At 47.2% G+C, this 27,509-nt stretch overlaps 1 protein-coding gene across 2 annotated transcripts in view; it reads left to right on the top strand.

Annotated features, from left to right (window-relative positions):
- Window positions 1-27,509, top strand: part of SERGEF (secretion regulating guanine nucleotide exchange factor) — a 210,338-nt gene that overhangs the window by 26,921 nt on the left and 155,908 nt on the right. For both annotated transcript variants that reach the window (XM_024731574.1, XM_024731573.1), the window contains exon 9: window positions 20,364-20,530. In XM_024731574.1, the coding sequence (XP_024587342.1) occupies window positions 20,364-20,530 (167 nt within the window). The remainder of the gene's footprint in view (window positions 1-20,363; window positions 20,531-27,509) is intronic.

Genomic DNA, 27,509 nt, shown 5'->3' with positions numbered 1-27,509 from the left:
CCTGCATTGGCAGGCGGAGTCTTTTTTTTTTAAACACATTACTTCTTCTTTTTTTTTTTTTTAATTTATTTTTGGCTGCGTTGGGTCTTAGTTGCCGAGTGGGCTTTCTCTAGTTGCGGTGAGTGGGGGCTACCTTTCATCGTGGTGTGCGGGCTTCTCGTTGTGGTGCACGGGCTTCTCATTGCAGTGGCTTCTCTTGTTGCAGAGCACAGGCTCTAGGCGCTCAGGCTCAGTAGTTGCGGCATGCGGGCTCTAGGGCTCACAGGCTTCAGTAGTTGTGGTGTGCAGGCTCAGTAGTTGTGGCACATGGACCTAGCTGCTCCGCGGCACTTGGGATATTCCCGGACCAGGGATTGAACCTGTGTCCCCCTCACTGGCAGGCGGATTCCTAACCATTGTGCCACCAGGGAAGTCTCAACAGGTGGATTCTTATTATTTTTTTTTTGCGGTATGTGGGCCTCTCACTGTTGTGGCCTCTCCCGTTGCGGAGCACAGGCTTTGGACGTGCAGGCTCAATGCCCATGACTCATGGGCCCAGCCACTCCGCGGCATGTGGGATCTTCCCGGACCAGGGCACGAACCCGTGTCCCCTGCATCGGCAGGCGGACTCTCAACCACTGTGCCACCAGGGAAGCCCCAGGTGGATTCTTAACCACTGTACCACCAGGGAAGTCCTGCACTATTTTCTACAGGATTCTTTAACTAATTCCCATCCCACTAGACTGTAAGCTCCATCTGGGAAAGAGCCATGTCTGTTTTGCTCAGCATCGTGTCCTCTGTGCTTAGCAAAGTACTTGGCACATCCGAGGTAGGCACTCAGTGCATGCTGGACAAATGAATAAGCCTCATTTCTCTGAGCTTATTTCTTCATTAGGAAAACGGGGAAATATTGCTGACCTTGGATGAGGATTAAATGAGATGGTGTATCAAAGCTTCCAGCATCCAGCACAGGACAGGGCTCATGTCAGTTCAGTATATGGTGGCTTCCTCTGCCCTTTGAAACTCTGGAGCGATCAGGAGGTCAGATGTCCCATATCTTCTCTTTCCAGCAGAGGTCTCCGTAGGGCTGGATCTGAGTGTCTCTGGGTCAGTAACAGGTTGATTCAGGACTCCCCTGGCGAGTGCAGAAAGATCAGTGCTTACAAATGCTAAGTGCTGGTTGCTGGTGATTTATTAGAATTTCAAGGGGAATGATTTACACATGATCCAAACCTCAACATGGGGTTGGTCAGAATGTTTAGAGCCCGGTTGCCTTGGGGATGCTGAATGCTTTCCCTGGGCCACGCAGTATCACAAAGCAGCCTTGTGGTCTCACAGAGGCTATGGATTGAAAAAGTGGGCCCCAATACAGAGTTCCTGACATTGTTCACTCTCTTCAGTGTCATCTTAAAAAGTCCTAAAGCCTTATAAGTTTTAGAGAATCAGAAATGGAAAGAGAAACTTCCTTACTTGGCAAATGAGAAAACTGAAGCAAAGAGGCAAGACAGTGCCTTTATGTCAGCATTGTGATCTCCCTGGGCTATGTGGCTGCTTCCCACTAGCTATCAGTTTTACATTTGGTAGTGTATATATGTCCATGCCACTCTCTCACTTCGTCCCAGCTTACCCTTCCCCCTCCCCATGTCCTCAAGTCCATTCTCTACGTCTGCGTCTTTATTCCTGTCCTGCCCCTAGGTTCTTCAGAACCATTTTTTTTTAGATTCCATGTATATGTGTTAGCATATGGTATGTTTTTCTCTTTCTGACTTACTCCACTCTGTATGACAGACTCTGGGTCCATCCACCTCACTACAAATAACTCAATTTCATTTCTTTTTATTAAGCCATTAATTTTTATACTAGAATCCTTAGAATGTCAGGAATGGATGAGAACTTAGAGCTCGTCTGGCCTGACCCCCTCAGCTTAGAGATGGAGAAACTGAGGACTGAAGAGGGGGAAGCACAGAGCGTGAGGGAAGGAGGGAGGACAAAACTCGGGTCTCATGGCCTCAGTCTAGTGCTCTTTCTGCTTGTCATTTTCTCTCCAGAGATGAGGAGGAAATGTGGATGGCTTAACTGCTCACACCCAGCGACTTGAACCAGGAATAATAGTTCCTTCCATACGTGAAATTCTGCTTCAAGAAAACACTAATTCTTACCTGAAATGTGTAGCCAGAGATTCCCTTAATGGAGTTGTGTGCGGAGTAGAAATTACGAGATGGTGCTCCAGGAGCGTGGGTCTGGAGGCCATCCCAGGATTCACAGAGGCAGCCACATTTCCATTTATGATAATACAATAGCAGTCATAGCTCTTGTGGACCACTTTTATCACTGTAAAGTGCTTTCATCTCCACTTTCTCATCTGAAGGTGGCAAGATGGGTGTTATTATCCTTGCTTTCCAGACAAGTCCCTAATTGGTTAACTGCACTGCCTTGGCTCACATAGTTGGGCAGAGTTAAAACTTGAACCTGGTCTTTTGTCCCCAAGCCTGCTACTCTAAGTCCAAGTAGTATGTATCTCAGAATGCTCTAACCCATGAACCAAACTTTTACTTTTCAAAGAAACATTTTTTTCCAGCTTTTATCAGTGATTCTCCCAAGCAGTAAGGAAGAAAATTCCTAGTTATCCTTGATCCTTCAGAAGGTATCTGTGGAATGCTTACCTAGATATATATAGCACTATGCTACGGACTACAAGGAAACATAAAATCCAGAACTACCTTCAGGAAGTTTATAGTTAGATGAACAAAAGAAATATTTAGTCGAAGAATGAAAAAATATGGCAGAGCCAGAGGAGTGGCCTAGACTCTGAAGGCTCTAGGGTTTCAGGGGAAGGGGAAGTCAGTGTGGGAGAGGGTAGTCAGGAAAGGGTGTGAAATCCTTTGGGAAGGTCCCGTTTTAATGGGTGGAGAGTTTGGGACTTGGTTCTGTTGCTTTCTTTGTCCTCTGGCAAGACACAGAACTCTCTGGTCCCCTTCTTCCCATCTGGACGATAAGAGGTTGTGGACATAATGATATCCAAAGGCCATTCCAGCTCTGAAATTTCATCCTATAAAAAAAAGTAAAACGGGCCTAAGGAAATTATTATGGGTGCATTGGGAGATTAAGTATAATACCATTCATTGCAGCCTAATTTATAATGACAAAAACAAATACATGGAAACAAATGAAATTGTAGGGGGAACTGGTTAAATAAATTATGGTACAAATTTGGAATATATGGTATGTTGGAATATATAGCCCCTAAATAGAATGTTTTAGGAGGATATTTAATGACAGAGGAACGTGCTCATGATAAGGTAAGTAAAAAGAGTAGGTTACAATAAGGTACTACACTACAACTTCTAATTTTTTTTTTCCAAAAAGAATGTTTGCCTAGAAAGACCAGGAGGAAATATGGCAGAGTATTATCTCTGATTGGTGGGGTTATGAGTGAATTTTATTTTCTTTTATATTTTCTATGCTGAATATGTAATTTGCAGTCTGATTATATCCCCCATAAGAGTTAATGAATAAACTTTCTCAGTGCAGGGAACTGGCCTCTTTGCTGGTGTATTCCTGTGTATATATATGCCCTTGACACATCACTTCCATGGACCTCATCTGAGAGTTTGCATGGAAAAGAGGCAAGAGGCTGAAGGAGGCAGGAAAGCGGGGATCTATTTTTGGCTCAGTCATGAGTCAGCTTTGTGACCTCAGGCAAGTCCCTTCTGAACATCCCTGAGCCTTGGTTTCCTCATCTGGAGAGGGGAATTGGAGGTCACAAAAGGTCCTTTGAGCTCCAAGATACACTCATTCCTAAAGATGGAGAATTTCTCCACTGTTGTGGAACCATCTCAGAGGCCTCATTGGTTCCTTGAGCCTGGCGTCCTTTCTTTCTGTCTCGCTCCACTGTACCTGCGCTTAGCTGCCTAGCTGTAAGATGATTTCTCCGGTTCAGAGTTCAGGGTAGGATGGAGTGGAGTTGAGTTATAGGGCCGAGCTGAGAGGGTGTAGTGACAGTGTTACACCATGAGAGGGAAGCATTGTTTGGCTACTTCCCCCTTTCTCACTGTCCTATTTGCTCAGCAGGTGAAGAGTGGCTTTGATTTGCCTCAATTTGGTTTCAAATTCTAGAATTTTAGATTTAAAAGGACTTTGAAGATCATCCAGCAGAACTCAGTTATGCAGATGTGAGATAATAGAGGCCAGAAAAGGCAAGTGGCCTACTTGAAGTCACAGTATTTTTCTCAGGGTCTGTACTACAGGGTTTAGAAGAAGGCTGCAGACAGAGCCAAGAGTGTGATCAGTTGAATCCATAGAGCGTGGACAGTTCCCATGGTTGTGCAGGAATCTGAGGGATCTGCCTGTATACACGTTTATCCAGTTCCTCTGGCCAGGTGCCAAGAGGCCTGGAGATAGAGAAGAAAAGATAGAACTCGACCCTGAGGAGCAGTGTCTGGTGGGGGAAGCCCATGCAAACCCATTGATGCTATGTGTGTGTTTTCCTCACCCTATGTCGCCCTCTGGCGGTCTGCCTAGCCTAGGATCCAGGCTGTGGTGGTGCTTGGAGACTGGTTTACAGAAGACCTGCAGGCGTCCTTGTGAATGATGCCCTCCAAGGTCAGGAGGTACCCTGGCCACCTCCAGTTTGTTATTTCCAGTGAATTTCTGCAGGCACTGCTCACATATTCACATGTCCTATCTTACCATTTCTTGAGGTTTGCAAGGAATCCTGACAGTTTGTTTCCCACCTTCCAAAGGTTTTGTTTTCTTGACCCTGGGCTGACTCTACTTTTGGTTTCCAGGGTGCCCACCAGCCCTAAGCATTGTGGTAAAGCAGAATTGGGTGCTGGTCTGGGAGCCAGGCAGCTGTGCGACCTTGGGCAGGTTACTTCCTCTGTTTGGGCAGGGAGGTCAGGCTCTCAGCTGCAGCTGTGTCATCTATGCTAGAGAGATGAAGTTCTGGGGTTATTTTTGGTTTTCGTGTTTGGCAACAAATACCCATTGATCTGTGGTCCAGAGGAGTGCAGTGTGTGTCCAGCTACGGCAGAAGCAAGATTCACCCTTTGAAGTAGGTGCGCTCGAATAAGGGGCTTGCAGAGAGCCTGGCCAAAGCTGAGTGCAGCTGGGCCTGGAGAGCCACCAGATGGCAGCAGTGGGCAGGCAGATAGCCTTACGGATGAGGCCGGTATGGCCAGCATCCAGAGTCAGAATTAGCAAGGTCAGAGCTGAAAGGACCCCAGAGGTCACTACCAGGCCCAGAGAAGGAAGGAGGTTACCTAAGGTCTCCCTGTGAGTTAATCTCCTCGCTTGTTAGAAGAACTGAGATGGGTTTGGCCTCTAGCTGGCTGCCCCACAGGAAGAGTCAGGAGATAAGAGCCTGGGCCCTGGGCCAGTGAGCTGGAGGTGGGAAGGAAAGGGTACAGTAGTTAACTGTCTGCCTTGATTGTGGTTTCTTTGAGCATCTGGTCCTAATGATCTCCACCCTCCCACCTGCAGTGAGGACCGTGTCCTTTGTCTTTTCTGCTCCCCTCCTGTCTGCCCAGTTTTCCTCTGGTTCAGGGCCCTCCTCTTCGTCAAGGGTCATCTCGGAGTCCCCACACCCAACAGATGGGCCTCGCCAGAGGTACATTGCAGTAAGTCAGCACAGTTGGTTGAACAAAAAAAAATTTTTTTTTAATTTCCAAGGGGGTCAGAGTAGGGCAGGGAACGAATCTTTGCCAAGCACTTACCATGTACCGGGTGCTCTGCCAGGTGCTGCCACTTACGTACTCTCATAACTCTCTGAGGTAGGGTTCATTTCCCCTGCAGTCCAGGTGAGGAAATGGAGGCTCAGAGAAGCTGAGTGGCTTGTCTAAAGTAACACAGCTAGTTAACCAAGCAGATACTCGAACCATGCTCTGTTTGATGTCAAAGGTCAGACTCATTTTACTTCCTCATGCCACCTCCCCTCAAAGCAACTGCACTGGAAATGTAGCAAGCAACTCCCAGGCTGGAGGGCAGGGAGGAACACATATGTTTCTCTCTGCTGTGGAGAAAGCTTGTGGTGGGCTGCTGCGGGGAGGAGGCCTGTGAAGCAGTAAAGGGCAGGTATTTGTGGAGCAGGTTCGGGGGTGGTGTCTGGTGGTAGAAGGCCTTCTGAGAAGAGGTCAAGTACCTTTCCTCTCTGCATCTGGAGATGAACTCCCAGCAGTTCCCTCTGCCAGGAGTGCTGGTCTCCCTGAGCCCCACCCATGTAGCGACTGCCACCTTCCCATCACTCTGCCCATTGTCACCTCCCATAGAGGCCCTCGCTGTGCACCCCACTGAAAGTGACTACCTCCACCTGTCTCAGACCCACTCGACTCCACGCCCAGCTCTGTTTTCCACCAGAGCAGTTTTCACTGCCTGAAACTACAGCATCATTGTTTGTTTACTCTTTTGTCGTCGTTCTCCCCTCACCAGGTGCGAGCCCCATGGGGTTAGGGACTTGGTCTGTTTCATTCCCCCTGGATCTCCCCTGGCGTAGAAGAAGGGCTCCATGAGGGTTAGCTGCATGGAGTGGCTGCAGTTTTCGGATGTGGGAGCGATGCCATTTTCAGTGGCTGTGCTCAGGAGACCGGCCTGTGGCCCTGCCCTCTTCCCACCTTCTTGGAGAGGCCCAGGGCAGAGAGAGCTTCAGTTCCCTGAGGCTGACAGTGATGCCTGGTGCCCTAGGGTTGTGGGGTCTCGGCTGACCCATCTGTCCCTGGGGCAGGGGGTTGGCGCACCGGCCATGCTGCGAGTTCACAGGGTGGTTCTGGTAAGGGCTCGGAGGTCCCTGGCAAGAGGGCTGAGTTTCCATTCAAAGAACCCTCCTCCTCTTTCCTGGTGGAGATTGATTTGTTCCAGGAGCTCTCTAAAAGTGAGCATTAAGTGACCGGCCTGTAATTGCGCCATCATTTTTAGGTTCTTGACAGATGGCACTGTGCTTGCCCTTTCTCAGGGGACCTTGCCTGTCTCACGGGAACTCTCAATAATCATAGTGACAGCCAGTGCCTTAAAGTGCTCTCGGACGTGTGCCAAGATGAAAGCGGCCCATTTTGAGGAATCTTGGATCAGCTTTTTCCTAATCTAAGAGTGACTTTTTACCTTAGGAGGAAGCCTGAGGTAGCCAAAAGAGCCCTGAAGAGCCAGGTTCAAGTTCTAATTTGGCTCCTTGTTGGCTGTGTGATCTTAGGCAAGTCAATAACCTCTCTGGGCCTGAATTTCCTCATCTGTTAAACGAGAATCATAATCCCTAATTTGGCTGCCTCAGTGGGGGTATATATCATGTCATTCACTCATTCACACATTCCTTCTTTCATGCCTTCACTTTATTATTCAACAAATATTTATTGAATAGCTGAGGTGAGGGCAGGGCATTCCAGGCAGAAGGAATCCTGGAAACAAAGGTATAGAAGTAGGAAGTGCACCCTGGTGTGGTTTGCTTAACATGGTGCCAGAGAGGATCAGAAGGGACTGGAATCCCTCAAGAATAACAGGCATGGGTCCTTATTCAGGGTTTATTCTGTGAGCAGTGCAAGGAGCAGCTGAAGGTTTCGGGGTGGAGGCGATATATTTGAACAAGGGAGGGGGGGCCCTGCCTCGGGGCAGCTCTTACAGGCTGCTTTCTACTCAGGTCTCTCTGTGGCTGATTTTGAGGTACTCTGGATTCCCAGGAGGACCCTCTCCCCCATGACCTGGGCAACCATTAGAAAGGCCAAGACTGGTAGGGACTGGAGTTACCTGGCTCACTGGTCCACTCTCTGGGGAGCTGTCTCAGGCCACAGGGAAGGTTGTGTTTCCTTCCGTCTTGAAGCATTTCATAAGGGCCTGAAGATGAGCAGCTTCGGGGTTTCTCCCACACCTCCCCGAGGAGATGGAGGGTGTGGGGAAGGGTTATTCATGTTTACCAAGGACGCACTTGTGTGCCAGGCGTTCTGCCAGGGATTTGCAAAATCATCTATTTAATCCTTACCCAAAGTTTGCCGAGCAAGGCTCCTTCCCGATTTTACGTGTGAGGAAACTGAAGAGAGCTTAAGAGACATGGACTCAGCCCACCTAGTTACTTGGCCTTACCTTGCTCAGAGTGAAATGGGGTCAGCAGTGTCACCTTGTCTACCAGAGGACATTGTGAGGATCAAGTAAGATCCTGGATGTGAAAGCGCTTTGTGCATGCAAAGTACTGTGTGCACAAACGGGATCACTGACAGTACTGTACTGCTTCCCAGAGAACTCTCTGTGATTCGCTTGGGCCTTTCCTGCCTGGGTGATAGAAGGTACTAACCTCTCGTTTCTCCTCTGTGTATCTCCCTCCAGCCAGCCCCTGGGTCAGGGGCTCCGCTCAGCACTTTTCTCCTTTAGCCTGCAAGTATGAAGGCACTGCTCTTCTTCAGAAAATTAACTCTACCGTACAAAATTAATATCAAAGTATGCTTACTTTGTTTGCCATTTTGGTGAAAACAATAAGAAGTCATGGACTTTTAATGCTGGAAGGGACCATCTCATCCTTATTTGAAATTTGAGGAACCAGAAGCCCAGGGAGACGGTCCCATAGCTAATGGACGCAGGGCCAGGATTAGAACCCAGGGGTCTCTAGCCCAGGGCTCCTCCACTGCCCTGCAGCGCATCTCCTAAGAGAGACTGTAATTGCTTCGTCTCCTTTATGGAGGAAGGAAGAATCCAGTTTAATAAATTTCATTACACCAGCCCCTTTATGTAACAGGGCTGTTTCCGGGTCCTGGCAGATGGTCCATAGTAACAGTGCTTTGCTGATTTGGTTGGAGCTGATCCTATGAAATGAAAAATCCTGTGTAGCAGATGCCTTTCCCAGTCCCTGGCCATGGAAAAGTCAGCCTCTCCAGGGAAGACACTATAGCTTTGGTGCTCACCATCTCTAGTGGGACTCAACGTGAACGCCTCGGAGGTCATCTTAAACCCAGTCAGGTTTTTACAGAAGGTCGCATTGGTGGAATTTCTTGGTGGGTGGGGTGCTGGTAAAGTGTGTTTTTTCTGGGGCCTGAGGGACAGATGGGATCTGGGAGCAGAGTGGGAGAGAGATCAGATGTGGAAGGGAAGGAAATACAGGCTGTCTCACCGTGGATCTTGCCCGATGGCCCTTCACACCACGAGGCCTTGGACCTCCAGATGAGCAATTTGAATGTAACCTGTAGGGCCCCTTTCACTGAAATTACTGGGACTCCAGGTCTGATTATCTTCCCTTTCCTGATGGGTGCTTGATCATAGCAGGTTCTCCTTATGGCCTCTTCTGGTGGTGCTCCTTACTGCCACTGCTTGAGGCAAGTGGCAAGTCCCCAGACCACTGGCAGTGGGTGGGCGTCACTTCCACAGGCTCCTCCTGACCTTGTCCTGCTGCTCTGTTCTCGCTCTCGCAGGGTCCTTACAGGTGGGGTTGGGAGAGTTCCCCCCATCTGTGAGTGCAGCTCTCTTAAGGCCCCAATAGGTCTTTAATACTCAACTCTCCTGAAGAACTTGGGACAGTTCCCAGGGGTGGGGTTAGAGGAAATTTGAGAGACACCATCCAGAGTCATGTCCCAAGACGTTCTCACTGGTTGACCACAAACTGGCATCCGGGACAGGCTCCCTCCCCTCCTTGCTCCTACCCCTGGGTGAATTATTTGCCCACCCAAGGATCGGGGGCAACCTTTGTCTCCCTGCTTGAAGATCTTAATCTGGGCCTCCCGTTAACTAACAGCCAGTTTCTCTTTGAAAGCCAAGGATGCAAAGAGTATTGGGGGATCTCTTGGGGTTTTGGAGGTGGGACCCTGGTTTCCTAACATGACAGCTTGGATACCATGGTGAGCTTTGCAGAATGCACTGGCCCTGCTCCTGGTCCTGCTGGACCTCAGGATGGTCTGCAGGGGTCGCTGTGTGCCCACAGCCAGGTGCTGGGACTTTACCCGAGGGACTCAGGCAGCGCGTCTCTGCAGGCCCAGGCGTGCTTAGGAACTGCGGCTTTCCCTTGGCTGTGCCCAATCACCCAAGTCTCATTCCCAGCTCCAGCCTCCAGCTCGGGCACTGTGAGTCATAGTCATCAGTGGAAAATGCAGCTTCACCAACAGCTGGGCTCAGTGCTTGGCCTTTTTTCTTCTTTTTTTGTAACTTCACAGAGATGGAAACTGCTGATGATCTTTTGCAAGAGACAGCAATTGAAGGCAAAGTCCAGGGCTAGGTGGGGAGAGGAGAACCCTGAGGTGATGGGGGTAGAGATGTGTGTCTTTCCATTACCTTGCTCTTGGGCCTTCCAAGAAGTCATGCTAGAGAAGCAGGCAGTGAGGAGCCGTGTGGACCTTGCCTGTCTCTGCTCTTTTATGCCAAGGAGCCCAGGAGGCCTTTGGTAATTAGCTAATGCAGGTGGCAGTTGAAGCTTTGAGAGGTTGACGTATTTTTCTAAGAAGCTGTGAGTAGAATGTGCTAGAAGTCAGGGCGACCTGGGTTCTAGTCTTGCTTTGCTTCTAACCCACTGCTACCTTACCTTGTGTAAGTCAGTTACTTTCCTTACTGGGCTGCACTTTTCCCAGCTGAAGCAGAAGCAGACGGTAGGGTTAGAGTACTCTGAGGTCCCTTCCTGCTCTGGTGGTCTGTGAGTCTGAACTGAATGTCAAGAATTTTGAGCCTTGTTCCCATAATCATCTTGAACATCTGAGACCTGTAGCTGTTTCTCCTTGTGCAGTGAGCAGTGCTCACGGAGAATGACACAAGTACAGGTTCCTACTCTTCAAGGACTTCACATCTGCCTTCTTCCTCTCCTCCCCCCACGAAGCAGTGGACAGAGGTTCCTGGGAAGCAGGAAACTGGGATTCGGGTTCTGGCTTTGCCAAAATACATTGTGTGTCCTCGGGCAAACCCCTCGCCTCCTTCAGCCTCGTTTTCATTTTCTCCAAAATCAAGGATTAGACTTGCTTCTTGGCTTCAACTCCCCCCATTCCCTCCCTCCGTCCTCCCCACCCCCACCTGCAGCCTCCTGCTAGCTTTTCTGCAGGGTGTGATTCTTAGCTGCAGAAGCCCTGGGGTATGGTTTCCTTTCTTGCTGGGAGGGAGAGAAGCAAGATTATTTTTTTAATTACGCAGCTAAGATTAGGCAGCAATCTACATTTTAAAGTGTTATTAATAAGAGTCTAAAAGTGTGTGAAGAAGCTTGGGAGTTGGAATGTGAAATGAGTTGGGAAACATCTGCAGAGGCACCGGCCTCAATCAGGGATGTTTTTTCTCTGGGTGCCAAGTGACTGCTAGGTGTGACTGGCAGCCTGATGTGCCGCTGGGCTCCTGGAGGAGCAGGAAGCCCAAGCACTGGGCCAGAGCAGGGGCCAGAGCCCCTCAGGTCAGGGGCTCACGGTCCAGCCTCTCATGATGGTTCTTTGCAAACTGGCTTTAGAGAAAGAGTGACAGTCATGATATTTCCAGCACCTCTATTTAGAGTTTATAAAGTGCTTTCATGTTTATTGTCTCCCTTTTCATCATAGTCCTGAGAGGTAGTTAGAACAAGTCTCACTGTCCCTTCAGGAGTCGGGTGAGGGCTCTTCAATTTAAGTTTCTTCCTTTAAAAAATGTGGTGTGCTATAGACAAAAAGCCCTGGACAGGAAGTGGGGAGCTGGGCACTTGTCCTGGGCCTCCACCTCCCTCCCCAGCTCTTCCTGTCTCCTTTTCCTACTTTGTCTTTATAGCACTTAAAGTCGTTTGCCAGGGGATATGTTTTATGTGATTTTTGTCCATTGTCTGTCTTCCCCCTGCTAGAATGTCAGCTTTGCCAAGGAAGGGAGTTTTGTCTGTTTCATTCACTGTTGTGGCCCCTGGCACCTGGGACAGCACCTGGCCTATAGAAAGTACTCAGTAACTATTTGTTGAATATTGAGAGTGCCTGGCTCTGTTTCGGACTCGTCTGTGTGAAGAGTCATCTGTTTTCCTTAGTTTTGTATTCTCTTTGGGTAGTTGGAGGGGATGGTCTCTGACATCCTTGGTGGCACATAAAAGCTTGTGGTAAGAGCAATGCCTGTGACTCTTTTTTCTTCCAGCAAACACTGAGCACCTGCTCTGGGTCAGGCCCTATGCTAGGTGCTGTGAGGAATACAGACAACATAAGGAAGGATCACTGTTCTCTACCCCTCAATGGATATGATGGTTAATTTTATGTGTCACCTTGACTGGGCCACGGGTGCCCAGATATTTAGTAAATGTTGTTCTGCGTGTTTCTGTGAGGGTGTTTTTGGAGATTAACATTTACATCAGTAGACTGAGTAAAGCAGATTGCCCTCCCTAATGTGGGTGTGCCCCATTCAATCAGTTGAAGACCTGAATAGAACAAAAGCTGACCCTTTTCTGAGTAAGAGAGGATTCTCCTGCCTGACAGCATTTGAACTTGGACATCGGCTCTGCAGGTTTTGGACTTGCCAGCCTCCATAATCATGTGAGCCAATTCCTTATAATAAATCTTGCTCTATAGAACCTACTGGTTCTGTTTCTCTGGAGAACCTTAACTAAGACAGTGGGCAACGTAAGACATGTCATCAAATGAGCTTATATTTGGTGGCATAGAATAGTAGTTAGAACAGGGGTACAAGCACCATGCCAGTGGCTCCTAAGGAACGGATGGCCCATTCTGACTAGGGGATAATAGAATACTTTAGGGAGGCAGGGGCTTTTGAGCCAGGCCCTGAGGATGAGAAGGAATTCTGTGGGTGGAACAAGCAGGCCGACCAGCAGTGCAGGCTGGGGCACAGCACAACCCTGAGGCCTGGGAGGGAGGAAGTGGAGCAGGCCCTTGGCAAAGGGGCAGTCACCCAGCGCTAAGAGAACCGAGGTACTTGGAGGGAGGGGCTTGTGGAGGGCAAGGGAGCCAAATACACAAACAATCTAGGACCAGGGCTTCCTGCAATGCCCTCCCCAGGTTTGGAGAAGAAACCAGTCCTCCCTGCTTTTGTCTGGGAAGCCCCCATCCTGCGTGATACAGACCGTCCTACAGCTGGTCCAGGGGCTCCTCAGGTGCACTCTGTCTGGACTTCTCTCGCCAGTGCCCCTGATTTGACAGCTAATGAAGTGAGTGGTGAAAATGGAGCAGCCGTGTGGAGTGCCTGGCACGTCTTAGGACTCTGATCTTTGCCGTATAGGCCGAGGGTGATGCTCCCTTAGTGATCTGGCCGGGCTGTCTTTGTGCCCCTAGCCCACACAGGTGTCCCTGTGACTCTGAACAACCTCCAGAAGTCCTTGGGACTGTCCACTTTTAAAGAGGCAGTGTGGGCCAATGAAAAGTGGAGCTGGGGTCACACGGACTGGTGGGTCCCCTGCAGGGCAGTGACTGGGGGCACCGACTGGGGACAGCTGGAGGCTCTGAGCTTGAGACTTCACCTCCCTCTATGCTTCAGTTTCCTCCCCTGTAATTTGAGGATTATAATAATGCCTTCTCACGGGGTGTTTTTGTGGACTAAATGGGACAATCCATGTAAAGAGTTTGGCATGAAGTAAGTGCTCTCAAAACATCAGTTATTGTTATTATCATCACCATTATTGCAGCTTTGCCACTTCCAAGCTGTGTGATCTTGAGCAAGTCATTAAACCTCTGTGACCTGTTTCTTTTTCTGTAAAATGGGATTCACACCAATCATTCAGTGTTGATTAAATTATATAACTTCATGGCAGTGCCTAAAATAGAGTTTTACACAGAGTCGGCTCTCAATAAGTAATTCTCCCCAGGCCCTTATGTTTTTATTCAATCTCTTTGCAGGCTGCTTCTTCTCTTCTTTTTAGTTGGACATCTCATGTTTGGAAATTTTATTCCTGTATTAACTTAAAAAAATTTCAGACCTTTTGTTATGTGATATTATTCATGATACAACTTTGGAGACTTGGGAAATTTTACAAAAACAAACAAGATATACAGCCAAGTTCCCAAATTTTAAAATTGATAACCATAACATTGTAAATCAACTGTACTTCAATTAAAAAAAAAAGCATATATATGTAAAACTGAGTCACTTTGCTGTACAGCACAGATTGGCACAGCATTGTAAATCAACTAGACTTCAATAGAAATTGTTAATCATATTAGTGGTCTTTGATATTAGAGTGGATGTTTTATTCAAGGACACTGGTCAGACTAAATATTCAAAAGGTGCCAAGAAAATTAAATTGTACACCACTCATTTGACCCTGAGGATTTTTAGACATCATTATTAAAGTTTAGACCAAGAAGATGTCTCAGAGGTCATCGATCCCAGTCCTCTTGTTGTATGGATGGGAAAAATAGGGCCCCTGGAGGGAAGGGATGTGTTCAGAGTCACGTAGCCTTGGAGAGAAGCCAGGATTAGGATCCAGATCTTCTGAGTCTCTGGTTAAAGCTTCTTATCTTCTCCAGCTCACCTTGCTTCATCTCTTTTCTGTTGCTCTCTTCCACTCTCTTCCTTTTTACCCCCTGGTTTAAATTTATTTGTGTTGTGTGATGCGATGTGCCATATACTATGCTTGTATCTTACAAAAATCCCCAAATCCAATGGTGAAGCCTTCAGTGCTCTTCCTCTTCTTTATCAGTAAGATAAAGATGATGACTCACCTAAGACTTACCTAGCATGTCGGTAGTTGGCAGCTGGCAGAGAAGATTTGACAAATTGGTAGAAATTGGGGGTGGAACGATGGAAATCCTTGGTAAGGCTGTGGTGTTCAGTTTGGGAGTATAGTAGTAATAGTGGCTAACATTTACTATTATGTGTCATGCACTATATGAAAAAGTATCCTTGCAGCAGCCCTACAAGGAAGGTGTTATTTTTCCATTTTTCAGACGTTGAGTAATTTGCTTAAGATTATGGAGCCAACAAATGATAAAGTTTAGTAGTTGGGAGCAAGAAGTAGGTAGGAGGAGATGGTTACATTGTTCATTTGTTCATTCCAGCAACAAATACTTTATTGAGCATCTACTCTGTGTTGGGCATTTTTCTAGGATACAGGGATGGGCAGAAACAGTCCCTGCTATCACAGAGCTGAGTCTCTAGAGGACGAGACAGACTTTAATCAACAGTCCTCCTAATGAGCATACAGTTATAAACTGAGACAAGTTCTCCCAAGATGAGGAACATGCTTCTCTGAGATTGTCGCACAGAAGAGTCTGATCTGGGTTGAGGACTGAGCAGAGTTGAAGAGTGAATGAATACAAGTTGATTAGGTGAATGGGCTCAGGGGTAGAGGAGAGAGCGGGGGTGGAGGGAAGGGGTGTTGGAAGCCTCGAGGAAGAGCAGGATAGCACGTCTGTGTGGGGGAAGCAGCCTGGTGTGCCTGTGTCCGGCCCCTGTCCTCTGAGCTCTCCCCTCTCCTCCTCCTTGCACGGGAAGACTAAGCTTGGTGACTCTCAGGCCGTTAGTTTGGTGTTCGAAGTTCTTGGTTTTTATCATCAAGTGCCTTTTTATAAAGTCTCTGTCCACATGGCAGAACAAAGGATGGGTTATAGAAATGAGGTTCTTACACTCCAAGGACTTAGAATTACTAACCCAGAGAGTAACGAGTGTTTGTAAACGGATAAATTATATAATAAATATAACTCATAGGTGCAGAGAGGCCTCCTCGTGTGTGTGTGTGTGTGTGTGTGTGTGTGTGTGTGTGTGTGTGTGTACTCCAGAAGCATTTGAGGTGGGAGGGACTAAAGAGGTTGTATGGACTTTTTTCTGCCTGACCCATGGGATTCTTTTTACAACATCTACCTCTATTTGCTATAGCTCCATTTTGATATCTTCAATGGCATTCTGTTTCCTTCTGGGACAGATTATGTTAGGAAAATATGGATGTTCCTTATATCACACTGTAATCTATCTTCTTATCACCTTCAGGACCCCTTTTCCCAGAACAGGGTAGAAATACATCTTTCCCTGAGGACCCAGATACCGCTGAAGCAGCTTCTCACTGTGCCCGTTGCTGTGGCTGCAGCACCTGCCCCTACCAGCATCCTGGGCAGCCCTCTGGCTGGTGAAGGAAGCTGGCTCCCCGACCATTCCGCATCCACCCCCACTTTTGTGTCTTCTCTGATCCTAGAGCACCCAGGGCTTTGCACCTCATTTTCTTTCTCCTCATTCACTCCCCCTTTATTTGTATTTGTTCGATAAGATGTTTGCACAGGGCCCCAAGTGATTTAAATCATTTGGTAACGCATGACTCCTGTCAATGGAACCCCTGATCTAGCACCCTCTGCGCCTTTTTATATTTTAATGGCACACCCCCACCTTCCCACTAACCTTGAAATCCAGAAATCTCAGAGTGCTGTGTATCTCCTCCCGTTCCCTTTCTCTTACGTCAAATGGGGTGCCAAGCCTTGCAAATTCTTGCCCCCCTGCAACAACTTCAACCTTGGCTTTAGCTGATGCCTCTTAGGCTTGTGTCACTATAGTGGCTTCCTGCCTTCTTTCCCTTTTCACTTACTCCTGTGACTTTGCTTGTCCCCTCTCCCACTCCTAGAACCTTCTCCCTGTCAGTAAGATGGGGCTGTTGGGAGGGGAAACAGAATACTGCATAGAGAATGCTTAGAACAGTATATAGAGAGTTCCTAGAACAGAATGCTTAGGCACATAGTAGTGCTGGGGAGGGAAGTGATAGGTATGAGTATTATTATTACTGGCCCCCTGCAATCCTTTGCCAAATGTACCATCCCCCAAACACTCATTTCATCAGGCCCCACCCCTGCCCAAAAGTCTGCAGTCTCCCCATGGTCTATGTAGCAGTGGTTCCTAAAGTGAGCATGCAAGATGAATTGCCAGGGTGTGGGAAGAGAAAATTCTGACTTCTTTTATGTTTTTATCTCATTGTTTTAAATTTTCTACTTTTGGAGTGTGTTTTCACTATATAGTTTTGAATAAAGGTACCTTTATAATTCCCATATGTGTATAATGTAAGTGTATACTTTAATAAATAAATGAATATACATGTATTAGAGGTATGTTAAAAATATTTTGCTGATAAGGGAGTGCAAGCAAACGAGTCTGGAAGGTGAGGTCCAGACCGTGAGCCTGGCATTGCCCTGAGGTGGCCCCAGCCTGGCAGCCCCGACTCACCTCCGCAGCCCTGCCTCGTGACCCTCCCTCTCTCCACCTGCCCCACCTTGTGCCTTTGGATTTCTGTCGTTGCTTATCCCCTCTCCCCACTCCTGGAACGTTTTCCCTGATCTTCCCATTTTCTTTTCCTTTCCAGAAGTTCACCTTAACTCCACTTGTTCCATCAAGCCTGCCGGGGCAATTCCAGCTTGGAATGCTCCCTCCAAGCTCCCTAGACAGTCTTTGTCAATACCACTCATCTGGCCCCGTTGTTTTCTCCATTGCGTTGGGACCCTTGGCCATGTATATTTCTTGGCTCCCTAGTTATTCTGTTAATTTTCGCATGCGTGTGCCTTTAAATTATATTTTACTTGCTGACTTTATTTTGAGCTGTTTGTCATTTCTCCCATTTATCTGGAGACACATACCTATACTCGTTGGATGGCATTAATGTATCTATTTTTTGTCACAGTAATATATAATTATTATTTAATCTAAGGTAGATTCATTTGTCATACATTTGGGATCTGAATGTCCTTGGATTTGCCAGCTTGCTTCAGCTCGAGGCAGACATTTATCTACAGTGCATTAATGAACATCTTTTGTATGTGGATTCATTGTTTTCTTTTGCTCCAGGTGACCTAAAAAATCGTAATTCTTGTGTTTAATGCCTTTATTTCACTGCTTATAGTTCTGAGGTCTGCATGGTCTCTTGGGAAGGAGGCCATTCTAGTGAGGAAAGCTGGGTGGTACACAGAACATATCCATTTAATCTGAGTTTCCCCCCCTCCTCAAACACTGTCAGAATGGCTGTTTCATCAGCCAGGTTTCATCAGTTTGTGACAGCAGCTGTGCAATCATTGGATCTGCCATTGGTCTTGGAATCAGAAGACAGAGGATTTATAATTTGCTTTTACCACTGGCTGGGTTTTTCTGGACTTGATCAAGTCACTTAACCTCTCAAATCTCCTCTGTAAAATAAGCTTAATAATCTATACTTCACAGAATTTTTATGAGGATTAATTGAGATATTGTCTGTTAATGTGCTGAGCTTCTGGGAGGTGGTCAATAAATGTCTGTTTAAAGGAAAAAGAAAAGAGCCTCCTCTGTCCCTGTGAGCCTTCTGATGCAGAGTATATTTTGGGGAGAAGCAGACAGACAGCTTCAGGGAGTGTACCTACCTGACTGCACAAACTTAGGTCGGAACCCAAAGGCTGGCCATCCAGTCAGCCTGGTTGTCTGTAATAAAATGTCTGTGGCCTCCCCAGGGAGCATGAAGATTAATTAGTTCATCTTTGTAAAGTGCTTTGAAGGTGAAAAGTGCTACATAAGTGGAATGGTTGAATTGTTATTGGAAATGTAATCATGGTAGCACCATATTCTGGCAGTCTTGCCTGTCTTGGACATCAATAATCAATAGCAGAGGAGGTTCTAAGATGTTTTACTTGATAAGAAAGGATTCACGGTGGGGTTTGTGATAACATAATTCTTTCTGTAGTCTTGCAGTTAGCAACTTGCCAGTTCTTCTCAGCAGAGGAACGCTAGGATCCTAAGAAGTAACAGTCTCATCCTCTGGCTTCTTGGGAATCTCTCTGCTAAGGCAGTCTGGTTGTAAATCCCAGCCAGCTCAAGCAGAGGGACAGTTTGCCAGCTTGGGATGCTTTGTGGGTCCTGGGCACATGAGCTTTTTTGGGGGCTAATCCTACAGAAGTGAAGCAAGTGTGTTTATGCAGTGATTTGGGCCAGTGTGATTAACCAATACAGAGTGGTACCATGAGCTGGTAGAAGGAGTGTGGCTTAACTGTGTGACCCTGGGCTGGTCACTCCTTTGAACCTTAATTTTCCCACCTGTTAAATGGGATCCTAGTAGTTGATGAGTACAGTAGTAAAGGTAGATCAGAGGAGGGAGGGTTTCACCCGTTCTGTGGAGAATTAAGAAGTCAAGAAAGGTTTTGCAAAACTGGTGGTCCATGAGCTGGACTCTGAAGGTTGAGCCATAGTTTATCAAATGAATGATGTAAGGAAAGGGCATCCATGGCAAAAGGAATAACACTTGTGAGGCCATGAAATAACACATCTGAATGGACCCTCTCCCTGTTCTTGTAATATATATGGTACCCCATGGGCTGCACAGACTTTGTTCCCTCTTCGAGAAAGCCTGGAAGAACTTCTTGGTGTCTATTTTGGTGTCCGTGAGCAGATTGATCCTGAGAACTGTATCCCTGCAGAGCCCTGTACCCCTTCAAAATTCTGACATTTCCCCTATGAGTCTCTGGTTGTTTTTTAACTGACACTATAAACCATATGTTGAATGTGGGACCAGATGAAGCTTTGATACTAAACACAGAGTATGTAGTAGATTTGTCTAGAATTTAATATGCATTACTTGGTGTTTTGTCTCTTAAGCAAAGTTTCTCTTTGTTAAAATAAACATGTATAAAGAATTTATACAGCGCACATGGTTATGCATATTTATTGCAGAGAATCTGTTAATAATCTATGCCTCATCAGATTTTGCGTTTCTGTTGAAATAACAAATGTGGCACTTGGTACAGCTGAATAAGTTTGGTGAATTCTCTCTTATCTGGGAGAAAAAAGGCCATTTCTTTTTTTCAAACTTCATTTTCTTCATTCGTCTTTAGCACTGGCCAGCTTCCCAGATGGTGCATCTGGGGGACTGAATGCTTTTCTGGCTGTAAATGATTTTGTCTTTTTTTTTTCCTTCTCTCACTCCCTTCCCTCTAGCACACATAGGCACTCACCTTGGGACTATTAGAATTGCTCCTGTGGGTAAGACCATAGACTCTGAAAGGTCCTCGATGTTACATGGAGGGAAAAACACATGAAACTGGCCATTAATTGAGCTCAGAGTAAGGCCCTGAGAGACTGTGGCCTGGGGCAAGTCCGGAGCCTGGGGAACCTCAAGGTGGCTGACAGAGGGCTCTGGATTGGGTGAGAGGGAGGGGAGCCTGAGAACAGACATCCTCTGTCCCTGCAAAGTACAAGGAGGGTGTGGGGGAGGGGAGAGGGTGCATAGGCCATACAATGCCCTTGAGGTGTTCTCTGTGGCCATGTCCATATCTGTTAAAATGCAGGAACCCAACCTGTAGAAGTAGCCTCTGTTGGAATCCAACTTTGGCACTCAGCCCTTGTTTGATCTTGGTTAAGTCATACATCTCACCTCTCTGAACTTCAGTTCCCACATCTATAAACACGTGAATATGCACACTTGCTTTACAAGAAGATAGGAAGGCTCCTGCTACATAGTAGTTGGTACCAAAATTAATGATCATACTTTCTCTTGTAATTCTTCTCTTACCCATGAGAGCACAGCTGTGGAATATAGCCTTAATTCAAATAATTTTTTTTTCTTTTTTTAGAAACTGGCAAGGTGTTTACCTGGGGCCGAGCAGACTACGGTCAACTGGGGAGGACATTGGAGTCTCATGAAGGCTGGAAACCAAAGAAGCAGGATCCATCCCTCCGCTGCTCCAGGCCATCAAAGAGCACACCTTCCTCTCTGCATTGCTTAACGGGAGCAACTGAGGTAGGAAGTGACCTCTTTCCGCAGAGGTGATGTGTTTCTTTTCCTTATCTTTCAGGGGAGCATTCACTGAGAGCCTACCTGTGTGCTTATAGTTTAGGCCTTATGGTGGGTTCCATGCAGAAGCCTGAAGGGGTCCTTGCTTCAAGTTGCTCGGGTTTAATATGGTAGAAAAGGCAGTTACCTGGATACCTGTGCCGCAGGGCAGACTGTGTGTGACTCCTTCAAAGGTTCCAGGGACTCTGGATCCACTTCAGAGAGTGAGAGATGAGTTCAGGGTACAGGACTGGGTTCGGCTTTGTGGAGGACACGGCTTTGAGCTGTGCCTTGGAGGATGGGGAGACTTGAGCAGGCACTGTGAGAGAGAGGAGGACTTTCCAATGGGCACAGCAGCTGGAGCAAAGTCAGGGGAGTGGGAAAGGGAAGAAAGTGTTTGGGGAGCACTGTTAGTTCTGTCTGGCTGGAGCACGGTGTGTCTGTGGGGCTGAATATGAAGTAATGTCAGAAGGTTGGAACCTGATCAGAGGGGCCGTTAATACTAAGCTGAGTATTTTGCTCTTCTGTTTATATTTCCCAGTGTAGAAAACATGGTAGTTCAGTTGTTTATTCAAGCCCCTTTAGTTCCCTGAAATGTCTTGAATTTCTGTATTTAAGGCAGGAGTCTTAATTTCTCCAGGGTATGTGTTTCTGTTACTAAATTTTACTTTACTGCTGTCCTTTAAAAAAAAAAGAAAAAGAAAGGGCTAGGTTTTTCAGAAGAATGGGGATGGCCACTCAGGAAATGTGCCTCTGAACCCAAGTTGGCTTAATGAAGGAATTCAGCCTTCATTCAGTCTGTCAAAAAAAAATTAGATCCCCAAAAAAAAAAAAAAAAAAAAAAAAAAAATTAATAAACTAGTGAGACTTCTGTAATTAGCATCAGACTAATTACAACCCTCTCCATACCTAGAGGGCTTCCCTTCCCCTGGGGCCTGCCTGGCCTCCTCCTTCCGGGTATGTAGGACGGTTCTCAATTTCTGCCTTACATCCCAGCCCTGGTCCTCCTGGGCCTTTCCTTGGTGCTGGGTTGAGTCAGTCTGTCTGTCTCTTTTTCTTTAATTGTAAAGGCACTGAACAACACCACAAGGACAATTTAGACATGGTAATACTAGTAATAAAACCACCCATAATCTTACCACCCTAACACAACTATATTCCTTTTCTGCGTATACACATGTACATACTATACAAAGTTATAGTGGTGGCATTTATAATGTTTTCTATTCAGTGGTAATTTATTTTATCACAAATACTTTGTTTTGTCTTGGTCTTTAAAGATCATTTAAAATGGCTGTATAATATATGATTTGAAGATTCTGGGATTTTCCAAGTCATTCTGTGAATGTTGGACATTTAGATCATTTCCCTTTTTTTTGGTCACTGTAGTGAACTCTGCAGTGAATACCCTGTTGAACTGTTTCTTTAAGGCAAAATCTTGGGAATGAAATTGCAGGGGCAAAGGCCATGAGCATCTTCATGGCTTTTGCTGTATTTCTCTAGATTCTGTTTGAAAGAAGTTGACTCCAGTGAAAGAGGGAACGCAGTACTTAAGCTAGTACTGTCTGCTTAGTGAGGGAAGGTGCTGAGAGCTTGATATATGGTGCTTTAGACTCTTTAGCTTTCCTTTTCTTTCCCAGAACACTTAAGACTTTGTGGTCAGGTAGCACAGCAGAGGCATAGAGGCTTCATGGATTTTTCTGAATCTCTGGTTTTATTGGTAGGATGAGGGTAATAATACCTACCACAGAAGGTCATCGATGAGGATTACATGCCAAGTTCTTGGCACTCTCCAGGCACTCAGTAACTCTTGGGTCCTTTCTCTTCTTCCCTTTGGAACCTTTGAATGCTGTGTGGTGGCCACACTGTGCAGCACTGCAACAGACATGGCCAGTGTAAGCATATAGCCAAAGAGCCTCACATTGACGTGACTTAAATTATTTAGCTTCTTGGCAGGGCAATGTGAGGAGTCGGCTTGAGCCCCGAGCCCTATGGCAGCTTCATTTTCGTCCTCCCCTCCATCTGTGCTCTGGTTTCTGGGGAGCTGGTGCTCATGTGTGTTCTCACTGGTCTCACTGCAGGTTCAGACCCCAGGCTGTTTCCTGCTGGTAGACTGGGTCTGGGAATTCTCTCTGCTGTTCATGTCCCGGTCTGGCCTGTCAGGCAACTATTTGCTGGAGGGCCAGAGCTATAAGCTGCTAGGGGTGCGTTCACCTTGGAAAAGACAAGAGCTGTGCTAAACTGTGTGATACCCTGGCAGGAGCTTGGCCAGGGAGGTGCACAGACACCTGGGGAGACAGGAACAGCCTTGGACTAAACTGGTAACCTGACCTTCAAGGACCTGAGTGTCCCATAGCTGGCCGGTTACCTTCTTCTATATCCAGGGATAAGCAGAGGGAGGAGTGAGCTGTCTGGGCTGAGGCCTCAGGTAGGATGTCTGCCCAGAAGGGTCCAGAGAGACAGCCAAGTTGGAGGGGAAAGCACAGGTAGACAGAGCTGGACTGTGGTATGACCAGCCCTTCCCATGAACAAAAGAAAGAAAATAAACACAATGTTACCTGGTGGTTATTATGGTCCAGGCAGCATGCTAAATGCTTTACATATATTCTTTCCTTTTCACAATAAGCTTGGGCACAGGTGTTATAATCACTGCTTTAAGAATAAGGAGACTAATGGGTAAGTCACTGGCCTTGGATCACATACTAGGTAAACAGTGGGGCTGGGGCTTGGACTTGAGGAACTTGAAGCTCACATACGTTCTGTATGGATGAAGTAACGGTGCATATGTACCCTCACCTGCACGAAAGTTCCGGGAGTCAGGGTCTCTGATTACCTGAGAGTCTCAGTTCTTTTCTTCTGAGCCATGTCTCATCTCTAGCCTGAGAAAGACTGAGATTTTAAACCAGATGGGCCTTTGTTCAATGTTCTTACGGTGCTGAAGACTGAAGATTGTATGTTTTGTGCACTGTCAGCTTTGCCTTAGGTACTGGCCCTCTCTAGCCCCTCTTGGAAAATTCCAGGGAGGGCACCGTGGTTGGGATTACCCCCATGCGCATGTCAGGGCAGGGTGCGTGTGAACGCACTGTTCGTTTGCTCTCTGACAGCAAACATACACACCAGCAGCTTTTTGCTTTCCAAGCTCCTGGTGGGGTGCTCCCTGGCCATTTCCTGTGGAACATTGGCTCCGAAGTCCACTCAAAGGTGGAAGCCTGCACTTCACAGGAAGAAGTGCCTGTACTCAGTGGGTACAGTGGGGCTCCCCTAAGATTCTGAAGCAGCTACAGCAGGGTATCTGGTGTGTTAGTGGGACCATCAGGAGGCCTGGTTAGTGGGACCGTCAGGAGGTCAACAGCCTCTGGGGGACAAGGTCTGGATTGGGGGTCAGAAGGCCTGGGTTCTAGCCATGGTTCTGCCCTGACTGGGTGAACTTGGGCAAACCCCTTTCCTCCTTACCCTTAGTTCCCTGATACGTAGCTTGAGGTTGTTAGACCAGGTGATTCCTATAAAGTTTCTCATAGATCTAAGAGTCCGGACTTCCATCTCTGATTCTTATTTTATGGAAACGATCACTACTTAAATTTGTAATGACTCCTGCCTCTAGAGTCCCTTGGTGTCATAGCCAAGATCACTCAACCCCATGCTGCTGGCTCAACTTTGGCAGACCTGGGAATGTTAACTAATCTAGAAGTTCCAGACTTCAGTACCGCTTGAGCCTTGCTCTGCCTCTTTGCCTTGGCTCTGTTCTCTGCCCTTGTTCCTTGTCCCTAGGGCTTCCTGTTCCATCTTAGGTCACTGGGACTTAGTATGATGCTCCCACCTGGCCCTCCCAGGACTTGCAGTTTGGCTTTGACTCCCGTCCCTGTGGCTGTGACCTTATTGCTGGGAACAGGCAGACCTTGGTGACTCTACCTTCCTGGATTCTCCTCCTGCCACCCCCTCCACTGGCTCTGTGCCTGCTGTCCCACCTGTGTGCGTGTCTCCTGGGTTTACCCCCTTCTTGGCTTTGGGTTCTTGTCCATTCCTTGTCAACCCAGTGAACATTGGTTGACACTTACCATACACTTGCTTTGACCACACACTGGTGGTGGGTGGGGAAGTGGATACAAAGATAAAGAATAATCTTTGCCCTCAAAGAACTTCCACGTACGTAAATAAATTCCTTACCCTATAGGGTGAAAAGTGCTGTTAGAGGTGTGTACGAAAGGCTAAGGGAGCAGTGAAGATGGAATAATTTATTCTGAAGACACTAACAAAAAGAAGTGTTTGGACTGGGTTCTTAAAAATGAGTAGGAGTTTAGCAAAGGGAGAAGGACATTCCAGGCAGAGGGGACAACACGAGCTAAGGCTGTGAATCTGGATCTGCTTTTAGCTCCTGGTACAGTCGGGATGCCTGTCCCTTCCAGTGGTCCAGCCTAGTTTTGTAGTCTGGCTGCCTGTTTCACCTGCCCCATCACTGCCATCCATCCTTCTGATAGGAGTATGTCTAAAGGAAAATAACTCTTGCATACGTTATCTCTTTTGATCCCAGGGTGATGCTGTGAAATAGGCCAGAATAGGAATGATTACCCTTCTTTTATAATTGAGGAAACTGAGGCCCAGAGAGGCTAGCTGGGAATTAGGAGAAGACCTGAGACAAAGAACCTTCCCGGTGTTTCTGAGAACCTTGCTCTGGGCTCAGTCTGCAGCCATGGTCCTGAGTCATGTTCCTGGTTTGAATTCTGCCCACGTTTGGTTGAGGAGCACCAAATCCCAGGCAGGGAGCTCAGTGCACACGTGCACGTGTGTGCATACACGCAGCCATTGGAGCAACAGCAGGAAACGTGGAAATAAACTAGAGTCGAACCAGGGATTGGGTAATTGTCAAGCCCAAATGCCACCAGCCCTCATTTTGCTGCAGGACTAAAACTGTTTGTTGGAGAATCAGCCTGTGCACAGGGTCTAAGTGAAATCTGTCAGAATGAGTGGGAAAGAAGCTATTTTTAGTTTGCAGAGTCACTCACTCCGCTGTGTTAGCTGAGGTTTGAGCCAGTCCCCTACGCTTTCCACAGTGTTATTTCTGAAGGAGAAATACCACTGGAATGCTGTGTAAAACACATTAATGAACCTGGAAGTTTCCAGGGTGTCTTTGTCCTGCAGCTCCCTCGGAAGGCTGCCTTTCCTGAATGACCTTCCTCCTTTCCTATATTTAATGCATTTCTAATTTTAAGTTTGTGTCAAGACTGTGGGACTTCAGTGCCCTAAATAACACAGAAATCTACCACCAGCGATCAGCTGAGTCCGGAGGGCTCTGACAGATGAACACAACCTGAAAAAGCCTCCCCAAGTAGCTCCCTGGTAAGTATCCGCAGCATCATCGCTCTTCTCAGAGGGGCAGTAGGCCTCTGAGACCATGGCGGCCAGGCTGCCCAAACCTTCCAGGTGTGGTGGTTTCAGAGGCCTCCTCAAATGGGGTGGCAGTGTTCATCCAAACACGGTTTTGCTGGAGATTAGAGAAGCTAGCACATCTGTGCTGTAGCTGCTGACCTAACGGGGAGAAAAACACAAAACAAACCTCAAAGCAGGGGACTGGATTTGTCCGTGTGAACACTCAGGAGAGAGAAAGAGCCACCAGCCAGGGCTGTTTTGTTTGAAAGAGATGGTAAAGCATCTGATACAGAAGCATTTATTTACTACCTGCTGTTTTCTTTTATTTGTATTTATCATCTCTTCTCACTGAAACATAATATCCAGGAGGGCACGGGCCCTCGTCATCTTATTCAAAGCTGTGTTCCCAGTGTCTGGAATAGCTCCCGGCACCTCATAGGTGCTTAGTGGATGTTTACTGACTGAGCACATGAGAAAGAGGTGGTCTCAGAGGGTGAGACCCTTTACAGCTCCTCTTCTCTCTCTCTGTCGCTGTAGTCTGTGCCTCTCAATCCCAGGCCAGTTCCGGAATAGGCATTTCCATGTTCTTAGGCATTTGGGCATCAAATGTCATGCAGAGCCAGAGGACAGGCACCGATGCTGCAATGTGTCCAAACAACCCAGAAGTTTCTTATGAAGTCTGTTGATGGTGAGGCTTCTAGTCTTTTAGTGCTTTCCAATTTACCAAGTGCTTTCACGCCTATTCATCTTCACTTTTTCTTCTTTTATCTGGAAAATGCTTATGTGTGCCCGTCTGTCCGAGCACTACATTCGCCGAATGTGGGGAGCAGAGAAGAGTGGGACGGATCCTGTCTTAGGAGCTTGTGAGCTGGTGGCAGAACTAAGATAAGTTCATTGCAGGACAAGCAGAATGTGACAGAGGCTGTGAGAGAGTCTGACATTGAAACCATGTTGATCCCATCCCTTCCCCTATCCTTGGGGACCTTTTCTTTCTTGCACTTTTAGTCCCTGTGGTTCTGTTGGACTCTGCAGGGTTGGGCTCAGGGCGGTTGCGGTGGAGGTGGTGACTGGAAAGCCTTCCTGAGTTGGAAGCTTTGACATTAAATTAGTTCTCAAGGGAGCTAATGTGAAGTAACAAGGCAATCTTGGCAAGAACTTGCATTGAGAGGAAAGCAGAGGAAGAGCAGCCAGAAAGAGACTGAGTATTGACAAGAGAGGGAGAAAGCAAGCCAGGAGCTGCAGTGTCGCAGAAGCCGAGGGGATTTCAGCAGGGAGGTCAGGGAGCTTGGAGACTGAGACAAGACCACTGGCCTTGGTGTTGGGGAGGGGTGGTGACGCTTCTGAGAGCAGCTTCGAAGGACGTGGGGCGAATGAAAGGGTGAGGAGAAATACAGGCTGCAGGTGCAAACAACAGAATCGAGAGATTCGGTGGTCAAAGGAGGATGGGCACGAGCTCAGGAACTCGAAAGGAGAGCTTGGTTCAAGTTAGTTTTGTAAGCTTGGGGAACCTGAGGTGGGTCAGAAGGCTGAAAGCAAGGATTAGAGAGAGGGAAAGAAAGAGAGAGAAAGCTTCTGAGGACAG

Source organism: Neophocaena asiaeorientalis, unplaced genomic scaffold (assembly GCF_003031525.2).
Source record: "Neophocaena asiaeorientalis asiaeorientalis breed wild unplaced genomic scaffold, Neophocaena_asiaeorientalis_V1.1 scaffold571, whole genome shotgun sequence".
In the NCBI taxonomy this organism is placed as follows: Eukaryota; Metazoa; Chordata; class Mammalia; order Artiodactyla; family Phocoenidae; genus Neophocaena; species Neophocaena asiaeorientalis.
This window is presented reverse-complemented; position numbering and strand designations above follow the sequence as displayed.